This window comes from Sinohyriopsis cumingii, unplaced genomic scaffold (assembly GCF_028554795.1).
Source record: "Sinohyriopsis cumingii isolate HCF-2022 unplaced genomic scaffold, ASM2855479v2 utg002226l, whole genome shotgun sequence".
In the NCBI taxonomy this organism is placed as follows: Eukaryota; Metazoa; Mollusca; class Bivalvia; order Unionida; family Unionidae; genus Sinohyriopsis; species Sinohyriopsis cumingii.
The window spans coordinates 9,292-32,703 of record NW_028316162.1 but is presented as its reverse complement, the minus strand read 5'-3'; the positions used below and the strand labels follow the sequence as shown (position 1 = coordinate 32,703).

The 23,412-nt window shown below is 35.3% G+C and overlaps 1 protein-coding gene across 1 annotated transcript in view; it reads right to left on the bottom strand.

Annotated features, from left to right (window-relative positions):
* Positions 1-22,590, bottom strand: part of LOC149770911 (E3 ubiquitin-protein ligase rnf213-alpha-like) — a 512,819-nt gene extending 490,229 nt beyond the window's left edge. The window contains exons 1-5 of the mRNA XM_089948996.1: positions 22,468-22,590; positions 19,918-20,073; positions 14,444-14,650; positions 13,348-13,984; positions 4,278-4,461 (exon numbers count right to left, since the gene is read on the bottom strand). Of these exons, the coding sequence (XP_089805122.1) occupies positions 4,278-4,461; positions 13,348-13,984; positions 14,444-14,650; positions 19,918-20,073; positions 22,468-22,590 (1,307 nt within the window). The remainder of the gene's footprint in view (positions 1-4,277; positions 4,462-13,347; positions 13,985-14,443; positions 14,651-19,917; positions 20,074-22,467) is intronic.
* Between the last annotated feature and the right edge of the window lie 822 nt (positions 22,591-23,412).

Here is a 23,412-nt window from a genome sequence, read left to right as displayed (position 1 = left end):
GTGACTACTAAATCACAATGCTTCTTCATTACCAAGTGCAAGCCCTACTGAACATTTTGTAAAGATACATGGTGTAAAACTAATATTACTGTGCTAAAAGATAATAGACATATGAAAATACATATGGTTAGACCAACACTTTTATAACATTATATGCTCTGCCTTTTGGTAGGAATATAAAACTACCGTATTTACCATATATGTTGGGACATTATATTTATTGGGACACCATAAATTAATTTTAAAAGTAATTTTTTTTTTGCACTGTATGTTCTGGGACACATCGTTTTTTCGAGTTGTAAGTTGTGGGACACCTTTTAAATCATTTGAAAATTACATGTCGGAAATTGCACTCCAACTGAAATTTTATTTTTAAAAATATAAAACTGTGTACTTGAGATAAAACTCTTTAATCCATTGCAGCTGAATCTCATCAACACAACCCTTCTCCTGCACATGTACAATCTATTATTTTGGTATATGAATACTTTTTTAGCTTTCTCATACCGTGAACAATTGTTCGAGGCAACACTCCACCTGAAGCGAAAACTGCAAGAACAAAAGTAAGATTTTTTCAAATCTGCACTAGTCTTGCTAATTCTCACACTTTTGACACCCATCTTATTGTCAGTCCATCCAGGAATGCGATCAAAGTACACTAGACTTTCATCCATGTTAATAATCATATTGTCAGCGAAATGATCTGTTTTTCTTCTGGCCTTCACAAATTCATCACGTGATTTTATTTTCTCCAAATCTTCCGGAGGATGCTGGGTCATCGATGTTCGTGCACGAAGCACTATATTGTGTAACTTTAAAAACTGTTCCATTGTTTCACTTTATTATCAAAATTTTCGTGAATACTGTTGAAAAGGAACCAAAGTTAGCTTCCATATCTCAGTCGTCTTTGTATATTCAAAGCTAAAAAATAAAAAATCGGCACACTTAAAAGAATCCAATAGTCGGCATCCGAGGTCAGCTTGCTTTGCAATAAAATAACCTTTGTATTGATATCCTTTAAGGACACACGGTACTAATTATACAGAAGAACTGTGAACCAGTCTAGAAATGGGTGAAGAAATGATAGAGTATTTACAGGTTTGGTGGTCCATAATTGGTTAATAATGAAAATTAAAATTTTAGGAAAAATATCTTTTGAGAGCTTATCCTATATGTAATGTAAAAAAAATATTGACAAATTTCTACTGATGCAATTTTAGCATTTTTACAGGCTTGACTCAGGAGTACTCAATACTGAAAGTAGCACCTGATTCATTTGGTGCAGAATCAATAACACGTGTTTCATGCACATGTATGTAAACAAATTGCCACGGATCATATGGTGTTCTCCACACATAAGCTTGCACCAAGGTTAGATGTGCACGAAAAATTATAGGTGTCATTATCAGCACCCATAAATTTTAAGTTATTGAATTTCGAATATGACAGTGTTTCCATATGTTTACCATTGGAGTGGAATTAGTATCATGAGTCCTTAAAAAAATTCGGCTTCCAAGTCCAAATTCAGCTTGCTTTGTAATAAAAATAACCTTTGTCTTTGATGTCCTATCAGTAAGTTCAAAGAAGAAGTTTACTGCTGGCTGCCAGTTGTGTTTATTTACCGCCAGGGCTTATATGTGCTTGGCATCTGTAGTAATAATTAATACAAAGGTGCACTAATGTCTGGGGGTAAATATTAATGATACTTTTGTAACACGTGCTGGCGAAAAGATTGTCACTTGCACTCAAGTGAATGTGTTTTCAAATAATGATTTTTATTTGCGAGATACTGGCATACAGCATACCTGGATATAAATTAATCTTGGCTATTTTGCACCTAACACCATGCCATGCGTGAATGGCAGTTGTCTTCAATATATCGGTTGATTATTTCCCTCTCATTTACAAAATTGGTTGCTTCTCTTCTGGCCTTCACGAATTCATCACATGATTTTATTTTCTCCAAATATTCTGGGTGATGCTGGGTCATCGACATCTGTGCACAAAGCACAATATTGTGTCACTTTAAAATTTGTTCCATTGTTTCAATTTATTTTCAAAATTCCCATGAATACAGTTGAAAAGGAACCCAAGTATGCTTCCACATCTCGGCCAACTTTGTATATTCCAAAAAATAAAAAATCGGCTCTTTTCACAGAATCCATAGTCGGCTTCCGACGTCGGCTTGCTTTGCAATAAAATAACCTTTGTATTTATATCCTTTACAAAAAAATGTAACCAAAGTCGGCTTCTGAGATTGGCCTGCTTTGTAATAAAAATAACCTTTTGTCTTTGATGTCCTGTCGGTAGGTTCAAAGATGGAGTTAACTGCTTGCTGCCAGTCGTGTTTATTCACCACCAGGGCTTCTATGTGCTTGGTATAGTAACAATAATTATGTAACCCGAGCTGGTGAAAAGATTGTCACTTGCACTTAAGTGAATGTGTTTTCAAATGATGATTTTTATTTGCGAGATACTGTCATACAGTAGACCTGGATATAATTCAATCTAGATTATTTTGCACCCAACACCGTGTCATGCATGAATGGCGTCTTCAAGATATCAGTTGACTATTTCCCTCTTGCTTGTGTTTTTGTTGGCTCCAGTTTTCAGTCAGATAACATGTTCAAACCTTTGAGCACAACCACACACAACTGTTTCTCAATGTTCATGTCAATGAACAATGTGGTGGGTGTTATCGGATATAATTGATACATGCTACAGTATGGAAGCCTATGCTACTTATAAGGATTTCATGGAAATATTTTATTCTTTAATGCTCATATTGAAAAAGGAATAAATGATAACAAAATCAAGGTTAGTTTCTTTCTTTTTATTATCAATTAAGCGTTTTATTTATCTATTTTATTGTGCCGTGCAGTGGAGGGGGGACAAGCACAAATGCAATACAAATTTATGTCGTTTCTTAAGTGTTGGGACATATGACCAAAGTGAAAAAATATTTCACTGTAAGTTTTGGGACAGGAAAAATAAATAATTATTTTATGGTGTCCCAACATATGCGGTAAATACGGTAGTTCCTAATCACTCTATTATCCAAAATTAAATACTTTCTACCAATTTTCCAGGAAATTATTCTCTACAAAAGTTACATTGAACCCTACTCTGATTATTAAACACTGTATGAGGAAACTGTAACCGCATAAATTTAAGCAACCTATTCAGATTTTGGAAAAGAGCACTGAGAATTATACAGATGCCAATGTACTCTCCATCAAGGAAGGTATTTTTATGAAAAAATCTGAACTTAGATACAACATTTCAAATCAAAATGGTCCCGAATATCTCCAAAATCTTGTCAATTTACAGCAAATCTAAATTCAACTTAATTATGGCCCATTTCAACTAAAACTTTCACAATTAAACAACCACTCACCACAATTAAGAAAGTTTTGCATATTCTATCATATTTGATCAAAGATTATGAAAATGGATCAAAGAATATGAAAATGGCTACAAGATGCACCAGTATGACTACTAAGCATGTTCATATTCTGCCACATTTTCTCCTCTTTTCAAGTTTCTTTTTTTAAACTTGTACTGTATGCTTGTGATAATATCATTTGTAAATACTTGTAGTTTGCATCTTTAAACTTTTATAATAAAGGTCCCCATGGGAGATTTGTTGGTTTTTCGGTCAACTAATTGGGTTACTCTCAGAAGATAATGACTTTATTAATATTATTACAAATATTATAAGTATTATTGGATAATAATCGTTAAAAAGTCACATGTACGAATTAGATATGTGTTATGTGACAATGATGACCCCACCAATATAATGCATCTGAAGGGCAAAGTTCTAACTCAAATAAGAGCTGTAACGCCATGAAATTTTGTTGCAATATTTTGAAATCAAATTTGATCTAGATATTCTTATTGTAAAGCCTCGTGCTAAATTTGGATGAAATCCATGCAAGCATATGAAAGCTATTGAGAAGAAATTAAATTCAAGACAGCAGATGGGACAGGACTGGATGGACAGACAAGGGCATATATATATGGTTGGAAAATGAAAGGGAGATTGTCCAGGTAATAATTTCATATTTCAGTGTTCTTTTTCCTACTGAATTTAAGCTGGGCAACCAAGTGTTTCTTTTTCAAATTCACTCTTACTTCAACAGTTGATGACATACCTGTTTTATCATTGTGCTAATGTATATATTGCACATAAAGCATGATCCTAATCAAACCAATTACAAAATGTTTTAAGAAATCACACACTGAAATGGTAAGTTAAACATAGGTTTCCATACCCCTTTGCCACCTCAAGTTTGCTTATTATGGCCGCAGTAATGGAAATGACTGACTGGTCAGATTTATTCCAGCCATCATAAGGTATGGTCTCTCTGTCTGTCTGGTAGCCCTCTGGTATCTCTGCATCTCCCTTTTCTCTGAATGTAGCCTCTTCATCCAGATGATCACTGCACCAAATTATACCTGTCAGAGATAAACAATTTTGTCCTGAACCATATATGCTCTGTTTTGATCACCATTTACCTTCTGAGGCAAGGATTTAAGCAAGTCTTTTTTTAAAAATATTATACACTCATCAATGATAACCCAATGATACAGTCACCTTTCCCAATATGTGAGCTGTACATCTGATACAATTCAACATGCTGGCTTGTACTGGTTGCTTTGGACTTACACTAACTTTATTCTCAGTATTTGTAGACACATTCGTCCCAGAGCTGTTCCATTTAAACAAATATAGTACCAAGGGAGGCACATTTTACAAAAATATATATACCAGGATACCTAATTATTCAGAGTTCATATGTAAGCAATACAAAGTTCTAAATTGCATCTTTGAGTGACTACTCCACATTAAAAGTACCTTCCCTGTGTCCCAAGTATATTTTACTGGAACAGTCCTCAAGTTATGATGTACATTTGGGTGTAAATAGGTTTGACAAGATACAAATATTAGCTTTGAATATGCAGACTTGGGAAAGCCCACCCCCCATTTTTTAAAACATAAATAATAGTATTTACACGTTTCAAACAATGTCCTGGAGGCTATATACTTGAGCAGTAAACTATTCATTCACAATGAACTATCTTCATCTTATTTAGCACAAGAGACATAGAAAGAAGGCCCAAGTGTCAAGCCTATGCTTATATGAAAATCTTCACCAAAAATCTTTACAAAACAATTGACTACAATATTTAAAGAGTGATATCCATTTTTTACTTTTCACTAATCAAGGATCAAGAAAGATTAAATACTTCTTCCTTTTCATATCATGTTAAATTCTTAATTAACATATCATCCATACAGAAACATGATTTGGATTGCTGTATCACATCTCTCTGAGAAAATCTGGATTCAGATTAGAGGTCTTTCAATATCATCAATGCATTGATGAATCAAAAAATTTATGCTGACAGTAGTATCTCACAATGCTAACTCAAATTACTGATACATGACAAAAGTATGATGAAAAAAAACTTAAATAATACAAACTGGCCAAACAATGAACTTGTCCTTGTTTTTTTATCCATTTGAATGAAGTTACCAAAAAGGTGCTTACGAGGGGACAGTTGTGCACCTACTATATCTAACTATTAACTGGTACACACACTATTCTGAAATTCAAAACTTTTTTTTTAGATGATACTGTTTTTAATGCAATTCTGAAAAATAATGTCCAATGAATATTTTGACCTATTCTGGCAAATATTTGTTCCACCTGAGTAAAGTGTGCACATGTACTGGTGTACTTACTAAACACTGATTATTGTTCTACCTTTAAAAGTACATAGCATATCATAGTTAAATTAATGCTCCTCCCCCCAAATTTAAATATGACCTACCTTTGCTTGCCTTTGACACAAATACAGCCAATTAAAGAATTCAATCAAGAAAGCACAATTTATATTCCTGAATTGTCCAATAGGACAAAGATAGACAAATTCAACACAAAATAAAATATGGCCTTGCAGGTGCCATTCCAACTTGGACCTTTGCAATTTTATTCAATACACAAAAATGTTTTACTAATTGACATCAACATATACTGTGTCAAGTTTCCAGAGACTGAGTGATTTTTATATTTCTGTTGAAAGTGAACAACATCAACAACAGAGAACTGCAAGGATCATGTATCCAAAAGTGCACCAAATGTTTAGCTGTTGGAATCCTGAAATAGTTGCACCCTCCTCACCTATTGTCTTGTGTTTGGCATATATATTTTGGCAGAAGATGAACATAACATGTTTTAAAATCATTTCAGTCAATCTACCAATGTCCAGTAAACATTTAAAAGAAAGACTGAAACAAAAGGGAAACAGTTTTTGTTCATTCCAGGAATTTAGCTCATCATACAATGGGTTTATATAATTATAAAAGCAATGCATATGCATGTTCTGCAAACATGGACTTGCTCACACTTTTCAGCTAATTTCTGTATATCATATGTATCATGATACAACATTGCTGGAGATACCCAATTTTAATCCCCCAAAAATAGAGTATTTGGGTCAGCACAGCTAGTAACAATTTAACATGATGCAGCAATCTTTATCAGATTACTGTACTCTCTCTCTCTCTCTCTCTATGTGTGTGTGTGTGTGTGTGTGTGCATGCATGCATGTATGCATGTGTGTGTTGTTTTATATATTATATGTTTAACTTTTGTCCATGATTGAAGATTATACTTTAAAATAAAGATCATTTGTAAACAACATGTTTACTTGGATTCTGATTTCATGACCTTGGTTTTTCCAGTGGAAATTCTATCATCCACCTGATTTTTGTCTTGTTTGTAAGTTATACATATCTGTTTAGTGATATTTGATTTCAATGTCCAGCCTTATTACAAAAATTAATGTTCTAGAAACAAACTTTTGACCATATCCTGATCATCTTATTAAGTCTAAATTCCAACATTAATATTAGTCTTTGGGGAATCACTGTTAGTTGTGTTTAGATATAATCTGAGAGGAATTATTTAAATCATTCATTGGAATTATGGAAGTGCTCACTGACATTTTGGACTAAACATTACTTTGGGATTATTGTGAATTCACTCAAAGACATTCCAGATTATATCATTGTGATACAGCAAGACTACTGGTACATCAGCACATTCAAAACTATTGACACCTCAGTGCATTCAACAATGGAATTCATTCAGAACATTCTATACTTTTAGACTTGTGATAGAACAATTAGGATTATTTGGGATTCAATTCACAATACTCTAAGTTCCTCTTAAATTTTCACTTTGTAACTTAGATAATTAAATTATCTGTTGATTTTTACAAAACTTGTTGGTTTTTCTTTTTCTGTTATTTACTTCAAGATCACAGACTTCATCATCATCATCATCATCAGTCTCATGACCTAGTGTGGTCGTTGAGGCACTGTGCTGCTGAACATCTGACCAGTTCCCTCCACTTGTTTCGATCATGTACCAATGTCTGTGTCTCCGCAAAACTTTTCCTGGTCCATTCTGTGATGTTGTCAGTCCACTTTTTTCTCTGTCTACCTCTCCTTCTGCCACCCTGGGCACTGCCCTGCAGGACTGTTGTGGACAGACTGTTGGCTCTAGTGACATGGCCATACCATTTCAGCTTTCTCTTTTTGACGGTGGTGAGGAGGTCCTCATATTGGCCTACTTCGCACCTGATGGTGTTACGCACTTCTTCATTTGTGATGTGGTCCATGTAAGAGATGCCAAGGATGGTTCTGCAGCATCTCATTTCAAGTGACTGGATTCTTCGTTGTAATTCTGCTGTCAGGGTCCATGCCTCACATGAGTATAAAAAGACTGAGATGACTAGAGCTCGCAATAGTCTGATTTTAGTTTTCAGACAGATATTCTTGTCTCTCCAGATAGGTCTTAGCTTTGACATAGCTGCCATTGTTTGTGCTGCTCTTGACAAAATTTCTGCTCTTGATCCCTCTTTAGTGATTATGGAACCAAGATATTTGAACTCGCTCACTGTTTCCAGTTCATGTCCTCTGACCTTAATCTTGGCTGAGATTTGTTTGCCACTATTTGTCATCAGTTTTGTATTCTCAGCACTTATCTCCATGTCAAATCTGGAAGATGTTTCATCCAGGTTCTTTACTAAGGTGGCTAGCTCGTCTTCACTGCCTGCCAGCCCATCAATGTCGTCTGCAAAGCGGAGGTTCGTGATGTTACACCCTCCAGTGCTGACTATCCCACAGTGGTTTTCCAGGGCTTCGCTCATGATGTGCTCTAAGTAGATGTTGAAAAGCACAGGTGACAGGAGACAGTCTTGACGCACTCCCACTGTTGTCTGGAACCAGTCCCCTACAGCACCTTGGGCAATTACTGCACTGGAAGCTTTGGCATACAGCTGCTTGATGGTATTGGTTAACGTTTGACCCATGTTATACTTCTTCATTGTGGCCCACAATGCCTCATGCCACACTCTGTCAAAGGCCTTTTTGAAATCTATGAACACATGATAGATGTCTTGTTGGTGTTGCGAGTACTTTTCACACAGAACCCTGAGATTGAATATTTGTTCTGTTGTGCTTCTTCCACTCCAGAACCCGGCCTGTTCTTCAGCGATTGTTTCTTCTGCTTGTGGTTTCAGTCTGTTCAAGATGATCTTCAGCATTACCTTACTAGCATGGCTGATCAAACTGATAGTTCTGTAATTTTGGCACAGCTGGAGATTGCCTTTTTTGGGAAGTGTTATAATCAGTGACTGGGTCATTTGTGTTGGCATTCACCTGTCTGCCAGATCTTGTTGCAGATTTTTGTTAGCAGCTCTTTCACTGATTCTCCCCCATTCTTGATAAGTTCAGCTGGAATATTGTCTACTCCAGCTGCCTTCCCATTCTTCAGTGCTCTTATTGCTGACTCCACCTCTTCTTTGAGAATGGGGAAGTCATCATCATTTGAGGAGTTTGGAACTTCAAGCACCTCTGGGTCTCCTGTGGACTGATGGTTGTAGAGTTCTTTGCAATACTCAGTCCATCTTTCTGCAATGTCACTCGCTTCTGTGAGGCATTTTCCATTTTTGTCTTGAATGGTACTGACTCTTGGTTGTTTCTGTCTGGTGAGGTCTTTCACAATTTGGAATGCCTTTTTGCTGTTATTCTTTATCAGACTGTTCTCCATTTCTGTGCACTTTTGTCCAATTTTCTTTTGCTTTGCTCAAGTTTTTTCTGATATTCTTGTTTATTTCTCGGTACTTCAATGCTCCTGTTGTGTGTCTGGTGTCTTTTAGTTCTCTTTGGGCATCACACAACTTCAGAATATCTTCTGTAACCCAGGGTTTTTTCTTCGAGCGATGGAGGCCAATGATGTCCTTGGCAGTTGCTGTCATGACTGTGTTGAAGGTGTCTGTCATCTCATTGACATCACCATCCATCACAAGGAGTGGAGCAAATTTTCCTCCAATTGTGGCTTGGAATGACTTGCAGATGTTAGGGTCCTTCAGTTGTTCAAGGTTGAATTTGAGCCTGATGTTCTTTGGCTTGTTAATTTTCTTCAGCCTCACTTGGAAGTTCATAATCACGAGGACGTGATCACTCCCAACATCAGCACCTGGGAATGTCCTTGTTTTTGCTCTACTGATGCCAGATCGGTAACGGTTTTGAACCAGTATGTAGTCGATCTGGTTGTGATGGGTTCCATTTGGTGAGTGCCATGTCCAGCATCGTGAAGCTTTATGTTGTCTCAGGGTGTTGGCTAGTACCAAGTTGTTGTAGCTTGCGAACTCGAGCAGCCGTCTCCCTCTTTCATTGGTAAGCTCATTGCAAGAAGGTCCACAATGTACTTCCCAGTCTTTTAGAGCATCTTTGCCAACTTTGGCATTCCAGTCTCCTTGGACAATGAGGATATCTTTCTTACTGACCATGTTTAGAATACCCTGTAGTTTGTTGTAAAACTCCTCTATTTCTTCATCATCATGATCAGTAGTTGGAGCATAGACTTGGATAACTGTGATGTTAAAGGGAGATGCTTTCAGACGAATGGAAATGATTCTGCTAGATATGGGGCAGCATTCAAGCACATATCCCTTGATGGCTTTGTTTACAAGGAAGCCTGCTCCATTTATGGACTTGTGACACTCTCCACTATAGTATAATATATGCCCATCTTCGGTTTGGTGTTCTCCTAGGGATTTCCATCTTACTTCACAGACAGAATGTGCCGTGTGTAGTGTTCCAGCTCATGTATCAACTCTTGGAGTCTACCTACACGACTCCCTCGATAACTCACGCACATCGGGGTCCAGAAACATCGACTGCACTATAAATGAGGTGCGAGTTATCGCGGGACCTATAAAAAAAAAGCCCAAAACCAATAAAGTGATTGACTACATAATGGAAAAATAAGGGTGGGGGGGGGAATAGGCAGATTATACTGCTGAATACTCACTTTATAATCATTCTGAGATTAACTGTTAATACATATCTCTTCATAACAGTGTACTTTATTATTTTCTCATAGGACAACATTAATTTCAGGATAAATTACAGTATATTGAGGCGATCATCGAAAACATTATTCCACGTGGTTTCCATTCGCTTAACATGTGTACCACTTCACACATTGTATACTACGTCACTAATTTTTATGTTGAATTGGATACATTCTAGTTTTATTGTTTGATCCAAATTAGATGTTTTTTTATATACAAAAGATCGACTCTTTTCGAGAAACAGTGTCGATCGAACGATAGATAGATAGATTTGAATGCAATAGAAGTAAAATGGAAAAAAACAAAAAAACAAGGGTTAATCAGTTCTAACATATTTAATTGGTCTACAAATTTAAAACAATGTAAATTAGAACAAGTTAATACTTGCTGTTTGTGCTACACTTGACAAATATCAATTCACTTTTTGAAAAAAATCAGTTAATTTTTTTTTTGTGTGTTACTCCTTGGTTTCTCTGCCGCCGAGCAAAATCCCTCAGATTTCTCAACTGCATGAGCTTTACGTAGTCAACATTTTGGGTCTCCAACCACCTTATGGCAATATCTAAATATTGGATTGCTTCCTGTGCAGAGGGGTGGGAGGTGCAACATCTGTGACCGTATCACTTTCAACCCTTGTGTTACTCCAGTTAGAATCGTCTTCTGCTGCAAATTTGTTCGCTATAGAAATAATCATAGTTTCATATGACATGTATTCGGCTGTGGGGCAATCATTGTCAGCACAAATCCACTCCTCCACATCATCAAAAGAAACGCCCATCTCAGGACCATGAGTCTGTACGAATTCCTCCCAAACAGCCTCGGCATTAATGACATCAGTTTCACTAAAACATTCGAAGTCACTATCATCGTCGTTGTCTCTGTTACTGTTTTGCTTTACGTCAAAGGCAGCTCCAAGACCCTTAATCCAGCACCCAAGGTCTCTTGTAATCGATTTTTTTTTTAATGCAACAAACACTTCCCTAAGTTGTTGATCAAAACAAAGCCGGCATGTACATGTAATTAGGTTCTCACAGAAGTACTCATGGGTTTCGATGTGACGGTCGATTGACTCTTTTCATGTTTTCAATGAACAGAATATGTTGTGATTACAATGTTTACACTGAAACGGAATTAAAGGATTAGAACGTGACTTTCAAACAGGAAGATGTTTAATTGGTGTTTATTTCATTCTCTGTTGCCACCTGTTAGCATTTACCAGAAGTTTTCATTGATCGCTATTTCACCAGACTGTTTATTTACAGTATAATGACAACTATTTATCATAAAAACTTACATAATATATGATATCTTTAAACAGAGGTCTTGCTAGGATTTTAAAACTGGGTCTTTCTGCCTTTGAATTCAATCACTAAATATCAGTACATTTTCTCACTTGGCCGCCAGTCAAAGCCTTTGAACTAGCCGCCTAGCTGTTGCATCATGTTCTTTTTTTTTTTTTAATGTACTCTTATAAAATGGCAACAGTACATCAAAGAGTCTTTCAGTCACTGAATTCTGTCATTGTAAATATCAGCACAGTTAACTGATCAACACATTTTCCCACAAAGCAAATGGCTGAAACAGGACCGGCAAATCTTTGAATTTTTCCGCACACCTATTTCATGCATATGGAGGACTCCCGCCTCAATGATTTTCTGCGTCCCAGATCAAAAATTGGTGTCCAAATATGCGCAATTAAGCATTTTCGAGATCTCAGAAATTAATTCTTCTTTAGAAATTTCAAAATATGGATTATATTTTTACGGGCATTAATCACCATTTTCGATGATAAAACGAGCAATGTATCAAGGTTTAATTTATCAATTCTTATCATAATTTTTTCATGTTCAGCATATTTTAAAGATATTTTAAATACATTTTCTCTGGGAAAAAAATCGGGAGCCAAGACGGACACCGCGTTATAAGTGGGATCGCAAGTTATCCGGGCGCGAGTTATCGAGGGAGCGGTGTATTTGCGCCAGAGTTCTAATGTTTCAGGTGGCAATGGCAGCGTTGTCTCTCGCTCTGATTGTATGCATAGTACCAGTAGCATACTTGTCACCTCCGTCCTGGTGGACAATGGCAGGCGCGGTCCTTGTTGACCCGGGTGATGACTGATCCGGTATTGTAAGCTCAGATTTGTCCAGCATTATCAGTGTGTCTTGGGCAAAAGTCGTCTGACGGAGCCCATCCCTCTCCAGACCAAGGAGTTGCCAGAAGGGGATGTAGTACATCGTCCAGCTGCCTTAGGGTCTCCACTCCGGATTTTCTTTTAGGGTTTACTCCCTTAGCCTTTGGCTAACAAAAGCCGACCTGCAAGGCAGCAAGAGACTCGTAGATGGGCGGGTGCGTCCATTTCCCGAGCAGATAAAGCATCTGCCACTGCACAGACTTAATACCTCAAAAATAAGTAGCACCTAACTGGCTGGTATTTTTTGCAAGATTGAATGGTAAAGTTTTATTTGATCTGGTCATCAAACAAATCTTGGAGAATAATAACAACTGGTTGTTGTAGCTAGTATCTTCTCAATTTAACATTCAGCACCTGTTTACACAATTTTTTTTCTAAAGATCTGATGTGGTGACACACCATGACACAATATAACTATAAAAAATGCATGATATCAAGGAGAGATGCAATGACCATGTACCTTGTACAGTTAGTCCCTGGGGCAATTGTTCAAATGTAGGGTGTAGAATAAGCCCAGGAGATTAACTTTCACTCCTCTTCTCTTGTGCTATCAAGTTTTTAAAAATTAAGGAAAACACAATGACAAAACAAATGCCTTGGATAATTATAAGCATATTATGTCCAATGTGTCGCATGATATTATATATATATATATATATATATATATATATATATATATATATATATATAATCTGCTTTCACATACCAACAAGACTTACCCTCTATAATCTGATCAGGCTTCACATGCATAAGAGCTGCTTCTGCAAGCTTCTTTGAATATCCTGACTTGATCATCTCTTCTATAAAGTTCCATACCTCCGCCTTCTCCTCTGCTTCATCTGATGCAACATCCTTATCAGCTTCACCTTCCATCTCCTTATGTTCATCATCCACCTCCATCTGCACTACCTCCATATCTTTTGAAGCCTTCCTCATAGCATCTACCAAATCTTCATACGTACAATTCTCCTTCACAGCTGATAAAAGAGGGTAAATCCTGATATCTGGACTTTGGCCTGGACCAACTTTCACCAGTTCTTGTTGTAAAATAACCAACTGATCAGTTGTGAAATAGTTTAATTCCAAATATTTTGATCTTTTCTGGTTGATATGGCCTATCCACTTGTCCAGACAATTCTCCATGAACTTTGCTATTTTTGGTATGACTGTAGTGACATCATCTTTCCTGGTCCGTCTTCCTTTTAAAGGTTTGGCTCCCTGACCAAATTCTATAAAGGCACACACAGGGCGTTTAGGATCACATAGGAACTTGGTCTGCCATTGATTGAACAGGATACATCCTGCTGAATGTAGTTTGATGAAGACTATGGCAAGTCTCATCATACTGTCAAATACCTAAAAACACAATTTGAAGTATAGTAGCAAAAACCTGAAGCAAAGCCACCTGTACTCAAGTTATTCTCACTGTTACAGCACCCTTCCACCCATCCTACTGGTAACCAAATACCTGTTACAAAAAAGCTTGCCAAGCAGAGTCAAATGAATTTAAAAACTCTTGGGTTCCTTTATTTTAAAATAATTTTTCAAAAGTATACAAACAGATATAAAAAGCTTTGGAGTCTGAGAGCTCTTTTAGAGTGAGCTCTCACAAAAACTCCAACTAACTTGTATAGACAAATTGGCAACATAATTCACAACCTCTGCATTTGAAACTGATTTCTACTACCATCCTAGTCAATGAAAATGCCTCTATACGTTATCTGAAAAAAATAATCATGTTTTGTTCATTAAATTCTAATTATTTGATGAATCAAATAATTCAGTTAATAATTAATCAAAAGTGTCTTCACTGACCAGCATAAACCTGTCTACATCATCCTTTCCCTGCTCTGCCTTTCCAGCCACCAGCATCAGACGACTCTGAAGATCCTGTAGTTGTTCAAATGTGTACTGTCTGTGACGACTTTGATGATCCTGCATTTGTTCAAATAAGCATTGTCTGGGACTCTGGGACTCACTGCCATGGTCAGGCACAGTCAGCTGCAGAGTATTCTGAAGATCCTGGGGGAATATTAACAACACTGTACATGTAAAACTTTCAACCTTGACAGATAAGGAAAATCTATTTTAAAAAAAACAAGATTTGTTTCTAAAACACATTATAATCCTACAACAGACCAAAATGTTCAGTCTGTTCATAAATGACATACCAGGAAATTTGGATATGTAGTCTCATCAACTGACATGTATACTGAAGACACTACTTTTTTTGATGCTCAAAGCAACCAAGCTAAGTTCAAAACAAACCTTTACACTGCTCTCAACTGACTTCAAATAAGGTGCAAGGAAAATGGTATGATCCTCAATACAGACAAAACAAGTCTTGTTGATAATAACATGACAGAAAAGAGGAAGATTGCAAACTGATATGATGCATGTTCTCTATGATAACAATGATCTGAAAAAATGTTAAGATAAAATTCTTGGAATATTTCTAGATAATAACTTCCAATTGTCTCATCATATAAATAATATTTCAAAGAAAATAAATTCTGGCTCCTAAAGAAAATCAAGGCTTTCATTTACTACAGTAGAGAGTAATTTTTTACAAAAATTACTTTCAGCTGTATTTTGACTACTCTGATATACTTTGGTGGAACACATTTGCTACCAATACAAGAAAAATTTTCAGACTCCAGGAAAGGGCATGTAAAATAATTCTTGATCAGCAAACAGAAAATGTTCAAAATGCAGATGCGTACATTCAAAGTATTACCTATGCATGAAATAATATTCTTGAGTAAGGCAAATATGATGTATAAGGACTGTCTGCAAGATCTGCCACCACTTAAGTGACCAACATCTAACATCATTCCAAGGTCACAATTTCAAAATATCCATGCCCAAAACAGAGCTATTAAAAAACAGCTTTCAACTTTCAGGTGTTTTTGTTCGGTATAACACACCACATGATATTAAATCAGCTCCAAGTATCTCTTCATTCCATAACAGGTGTATTAGGTAGAAGACATAAGTCACAGACTAAAAGTCACAATTTGAACTTTCACTATTATGAGAGACATGTAGGACAATAAGTCACTACAGAACATAAAGTCACACTTTGAATTTGTAACATGCCAGATTTTATACAGCTCAAGCTAATTGACTACAACTTCTTCACTGAGATATTAACAAAATAACAAGTATCAGCCATATGATTATTTTAATATTTTCAAGATATTTTATAACAGTTTGCTAGCATGCCAGTATATAGTACTAACAAAATAAATACATTATTGTAACTGTCACTACTAATGCCAAAGTTCATTAATGATTTATTTTAAATCGTTAATAAAGTCTCAGGTTGATAATTCTTGAAGCATTGCTATATTTCTTTCTCAACAATCTTAATGTTTGTATCCCTTAAGATTTCAGTTGCTAAACAATATCCCTTCTCCTACAAAAACATCAATATAAATTAACCATTAATAATAATAATTAAGAATCACAGAATATAATGATTTTAATACATGTTTTGATATGCCTTAGGATAAATTTGTGAGAAAGACAAACAGTAAGACAAAAACAAAGGTAGCCAAACCTATTGCCTTTGTAAAACAACAATGCCATTTATACAATTAAGAAACATTATACACAGGAATTCTGTATGTGTGGTTGCTACTATGTCCTAAGTGCTGTTTGACTTTTTATCCTTTGTAACATTACAAATTTAAAAAGTGTGGTTTTATGTCCTTTGACTTTTTCTCCTTCATGTCCACCATTACTACAACAATTCAAATTGTGCCTTTTTGTCTTGTTACATTCTGTCCTAAATGTTTTTTTTTTCTTTTTGTCCTGTGACATTCTGTCCTATGTGTATTTGTGATTTTTGTCCTGTGACATTCTGTCCTGTATATTTATGACTTTTGTCCTGTGACTGGCCTAGTCCTATGTGTATTTGTGACCCTGTCCATTTACCAGGTGTGAAATGGCTTTGGGGCATCTGTACACAATATAACAGATCCTCTAACAAGACCAGGTACAATATATTTAGTTTGATGGGTAAAGATAGTCATTTTCAAAACAAAGGCATAGAAAAGAAAAATGGAACTATAAACGTTCCAACTAAAGTCAGCATCGGCAAATTGTTTGAAGTTCAGCTTCTTCCCATGTACAAATGGGACTTGGAACAAATTACCATCAATAATTGCAGAAGCTCCTGACTTGGTATCTCACAAGCAGGAGCTGTCCAAAATAACATTCTAATGAACTAGTCAGCTACAAGTAAGACCTAGTGATTCTCAAGGCTATGTCAGTTGAGGTTCATTACATCATCATCACTACATTAGCTGGATTGGTCTAAGTATGAAGGAATGAATTTGCACACTGAAACTCTTTTACTTATTTCTGCCTCTCCTATCATTACTCTTCTGACTGTGTCCTATCACTACCGTCTTTAGTTTATCTTTGACCATGCACCACCTGTTGCTTAACAGTCAAGTGTGACTGCGTCAATGTAATTATAGACAGAAGCTGATAACCATGGTTTTGTATGAGTGCAAGCTTTACCATAACGCCTGATAAAAAATCTTTCCATTCCAAAGTCATGACAAGTAGCCCATGCATATCTTAGTGATATGAAGGTGACATCAGCATTATTGACTTGAAAATGAAAAGGACTGTGAAAATTTCTAAGCATACTAGTAATTCTTTAGCTATATAATGACTTCAAAACTTGGAAGAAAAGATCAAATGTACTATCATGTAGGCTTGACTACAACTGTTCCTGACAGAACAATCAAATGTGTGACAACAGTTCAAATTTTCAGAGCTATCATGTGTGTGTGTGTTTACCATCACTTATCTAACTACCTGCAACAAGTGAAATAATACTTTTCTCTGTTCAGATAATTTATGCACCAGTGAAAATCAGCAATCTTCCCAAATACTTTGTCTGCAAAATTAATATAATTATTGTCAGGAATGTGTATTGATGGGTTCAGCATGTTCAATGTTGGTTGGAAGTGGTCTAGATAAACTAGGTTAACTATCCTTATTTTCCAATGAAGAACACTTTCAAGATAATGTTGCAATGTTTTCTTTTACAAATAAAGAAATTAATACTGCTTGCATTTCTTGTGGGTTTTCTGTTTGTGTTTCACTAGGTGCATGTACTGCTGTTGGTGACAAGTCTTCCTAGAAACATGTCTATGAACATGACCCTGTTCTAATATCGACTTATATTCATAACATACAGATTGTTTTGACAAAAGAATGTATCACTTAAAAACTATCCATTTATTCATACTATCTTACCTCTGAAAATCTTAAATATAATCCATATTTCTCCTCACAAAAATGCTTGAAGCAATTCCAAATAGGATTGCCCTAAATATTTAAATAAGCCAAATCACTTAGGCAGGTTCAAGAATTAATTGAGCAATACCATTATTTAAACTGCTACATGTATTACAGATCTTAAGACTTTACCAATGACATCCTAAATGAGGTTATTACAGGTAAATATAGAACTAAATAAAACTGAGACTACTGCATCAACACAAACAGATATAATCCCAGTCGAGTGTATTGGGGGGAAAAAAAATGAATATAACTCACATACATGTTAAAACATTTTTTGTAGCACAAGTTAAACTACTTAAGTGCAAAAAAGAATCAATGTAAACAGCTGTTATGTCACCTTTTATATGCTCTCCAGTGGTGAAAATAAAAGAAACCTGCAATCATGTACTGATGTATGCTAATGACCACTGAGTACAGATAAAACATTCTTTACTTTATATTCCAACTGCAGAATCATTTTTATTTGTGTTCTGATATTATTTGAGAATTATTCATATAAGTTATTCATTAGAATTACAAAGTGTTCATTGACTTTCTGGACTAAAACACTAATTTTGAATTATTAAGGACTCATTCAAAGACATTCGGGATTATATTATGGTGATACATCAAGACTACTGGTACACCAATACATTCAAGATTACTGGAATTCCTTCAGAACATTCAATAATTTTGGACTTGTGATAGAACATTTAGGATTAATTGGGCTCTAATTCACAATAATGTGTCATTTGAATTTTCACTCCATATTCTAAGGAAATAAATCTTTTGATGAATTTTACAAATCCTTTGGTTTCTCTTCCTTCTGTTAGTTACTTTAAGAAACGTTAGTCATAACAAAATGGAGATTAAAAATGACAAAGTGAATATTAAATTATTTTAGGTATCATTGTCACATTAAACATTTCTTGCAAAGTAAGTGCAAACATTTTCTTAGATTACGATGTACTTATCCACAACTGACTAAAGTGATCAATCTCCATCTGCATTTAATTACCAGATCTGGTGCTGGTATCATTACTTACAATTAATACTATCATAAATGCACTATTTATATTATTACATATATGTGTAGTTGATAAATAAGCCCATGTGATTACTAGTAAAAACTCTAAAACCTTTGTTTGAAAACAAATAACATGGTCTAAGATTGTTTGCAAATAAATCAGTTCAGGAGAAAAAAATTGTAAAACATCATCCAAACTGTACAAGGCATTATAGTATTATTTTCATGAAGAAACTTTAGTGTGCAAAAACAAATATAAATAAGACTAGGAAGAACTCATCATAATCTTTATCCCAAAACTATTAGACATTACACATTAATACAAATCATTAAGACAAAATCAATAAGCTAAGACAAACTGAAGGTCAAAACAGTCCTCTGTGAATGTTTTCCAGTGACTTGATATAGTAATGGGACTGCTCCGCTGGCCTAGTGGTTAGAGCATCTGCCTTGGATGCAGGAGGTTGCAGGTTTGAAGCCCGGCAAAGTCATACCAAAGATTTCTAAAAATGGTACTAACAGCTGCCTCGCTTGGCACTCGGCATTAAGAGGTTAGTGTTAGGACAGTTGGCCTGGCTTAGGATAATGTGATTGGTTAGACATCATGCTACATGTCTGCAGCATGATGTCCCAGTACTAGACATCACTATAAATTGACACACTACAGACAATGTAGCGATATGACTGAAATTTTTTCAAGCTACGTTAAAATTCCAAGTCACAAACACACTCATATAGTAATGGTCTTCAACTGCTCAATGCATCTGATCTGAAAGTGGCGGGGTGGGGTGGGGGGTGCTTATGTAAAGGGCAATTTACTTCAAGTATTTACCACAAAAATAAAATTGTCTAATATGTCCAGGACACTTGCTAGTGTTGAATACAGTATAGATATAGCATATCAGGTATAATGATGAATTGAGATGCAAGGGACATTATTTAAAAAGAAATAACTTACCAAGCTCATTTTGGTGTCCTTGGCAGTAATCAATGCTCCTACACAAAAGATTCCCCTGGAATTAATGGCCTCAGCCTGGGCAAGGGAAGTAACTTCAACTGAACCATGTGCTTGTTTTACAGTTTTCAGCCAGTCTAGATTACGACATGTATCAAGCTACAACAAAATGGGGAAATCATTACAAATAGGGAGCTATATTTTATGTTACTATAATTCGCAAAATTTGTAACCTTCACCTCAGTCCACTTGGGTATGAGCCTTGGGCTTGGCAAATGTAGGTGTGTGAGAAAGCTGCCTATTGCTTCCCGTGAGTCAGTGGTTCTTACTGGTGTTTTCCCAGGTTCTTCCTCTACTAATTATACTGGCCGCCATGTATAGCCTATCATGTGCTGAAAAATGGCATTAAACTGACAAGAGCAACAACAAAATTAGTGATCAAAATTACAATAAATAAAAGAAGAGTACATTAAATGGTACATGATAAGCACAGTTTATGACTTTTCCCCTGCTAATGATCTTGGCCTTTGTGCCAGGAACTTGACTATTGTATGATAAGATGTGGACCTGGGTATGCCCATTGCCCAGGAGCCTGGAACAGCTAAATATTAATGCTGGGCAGCCACTTTTCCCAATGTAAAAGTCCAGTCAGGCAAATGAAAAATATTATTTAAAAAAATCATTCTAATAACAATTATAATTCAATTTTATACATTTTTCAATGAGAAACATTTGATTATTAACATTTATAATAAGAATAATAATGATGATGATGACTTTATTTAGATAAGAAACTCACTTAGTAGAACTGATATATCTTGAGGCCCTCTGTTATGTACAATATGTATAGTAAATACAGCACCATGTAAAAAAAACATTGGCTTAAAACGGAATGATTTAATTATTCTGAAAATCAAATAAAGTTTCTTGCTTGTAATACACAAGCATCAGTGAGCACATAAAAATGAATAAAATATATTGTATTGAAAAATTCATCACTAAAAAAGATGTATAAGCATAGAAAATCAGGAGATCTTTACATTTACCTGTTAGAGTGTCATAATATTTAATCTATTTAAGACATTGATTATGAAAAGAAAATATACCAGGAACCTGCCTTATATTGCCAAGAATAATGTTCCACACAGTTGGACCAGTATATGCATGAACAAAGCTCTTTTTAAACAATTACTTCTTTGATTTTTGTATAATTCAATTTTTACTTCTAACAGCTCTTAAAACTGGAGTACCATCAGCATCTCTTTGGTGAAAGATATGGATAGGTAGAGAAGATTATATTGGTAACATTTGTATATAATTCATTGCATCATGAAAACTGTCTAGACATTGATCTAGAATTAAATGACATGCCCTCTTTTGGAGTCTTAACAGTTTTGTTATGCTTGAATTAGAGACAATCCCCTAAATTACATTACAATAGTCCAAATTTGACTGAATGCAACTTTCATAAAAGATCACCATATACTAACAGGAATGAATGTTCTGATTTTCTTCAGTAGCCAGAGATATCAATAACTTTTTTGAAACATATTTAATATGTTTACCTTCAGAAAGCTGATCATTTAGATATATTTTATGAACTCAATCAGTGAAAAAAAAACTAAATGAGTTTGGGGTAGTTTCATTACACTGACAAACTCAAAAAATTTATTTTGAGGTCCCATAATGGGTCAGTGTGCATCACGCCAAAAAACAACATCATCTAAATGAGAAGAAGTTATTTTTTCATATAAGCTTAGAGAAAATTACTGGAAATTAAAATTTGATAAAGAAAAGAAAATCACATGTTTTCTCTGAAGCTATTCTCAGTCAGTTAAATAATCTGTGAAAAGGGGATAGCTTAAGTGCAAACACCATATCTCTTAATTGCCTCTATTTCTATCTATAGTATAAACTGCTCTGAGAATAGTTATACATGAGCTCTAAGCAGAACCGTTCATTCGGACTACATGCTAAAGACATATATACATGTAGTAGTGGCCAAAAAATCTCTCTATTATTTTTATTTTTTCTTAGTTTACTGAAAAATCATAATTTTCAAAACATGACTTTGTCAGGAGGTTTGGGAGTACAAATTTTTGTTTTTCATGTATGTATTAAAAAATTATCCCAATGGGTACCAACAGTACGGTGTTGCAAATTCCAAAGTTGAGCATTGGCTGATTGTATTTGGTAAAAGGCCACAGTAATACACATGTCAGCTACTCATTATCTGATCACTGTATATACTCGTGTATAAGGCCATTAAGATATAACCCAAACCCCCCCCCCAAACTGAATAGGTTAAAACATTAAAAAGATCATGATCCCTGCATATGCCAACCCATAAGCCTGAGATGACATCACAAGGCACATGTGATAAGTTCTTAATGCATTTATTTAGGCAACCCCCTTTCATCCATCCATCCCTTTTGATGTGCAGAAATGATGACACAATCAGGAAATTTCATTCTTTTCAGTATAGTTTTCCATCTAAAAATGATGCCAGGAGGCAGCTTTGAACCATCAGCTAAAGAGGCCAAAACAACAGACAAATTGCAGTTCTTGTGACAATGCAACTGTTCTGTCAACATTTGCTAACAAATCAGAAAATTCTTTCTCCAATTCATGGAATGAAGCATCCCCAGTCTGGCACGACTTCTTTGCTCTTGGCATCTCTTCTTATGCTGGTTTGCTTCTCTGCCATTCCCATATGGCTTCTTGTGTACACAAAATTTTCATGCTGCAGCACTTTTGTTATTTGCATATTCAATAAATTTAACTGTAAATGCTTTATTATAAGCAGAACGCTTTCTTTTATTTCCATCATTATTCATTTTAACTACTGCCTTAAATTAATGAAAGATTAAACTTAAATAAATTTTGATGGTGGCAGTCTCCTATTATACTTTATTGTGTAATTTTTCCATGAGTGATTGGTTATCAAATTGTATTGGATAATTATTTATCAGTGTAAATCATTACACTCAAAACCACTTCAAGAAGGTGTGACAGTTATGACTTTGATTAGAAATATGACCCCTGCTTATCTCATTAAGCAATTCATCAGAGTTAACAAGGATTAGTAAATTCATTTGTAAAACAAAACAAACCCATTATTCCTGATACATTTGATACCACAGATTAAACAAGGATTGTGTCTGTTTAAATTTTTGGTACATCAAGTATGCTTTTAATGAAATCCAGGTGGCTGCATTTTACTTCCAAACACACCTGTCAAAGAAATCTTACAAATCATATTATTAACAATTAATCATGCTGCCTTGTACATTGTAACTTGCCTGTTATTTACCCTTCCTAGCCATGCATAGAATGCAAACCCCTATAGAGTCTCTCCCACTTGATGCTGAAAGACTAACAGTCAGATATTATTTCCATTCTTGATACCAAAATGTTTGTCATAAATACTTTCAGAATCATAATTCCTACATATTTTTATTTAGTTTGTTTTCATATCTTATTAAAACCAAAATAAAG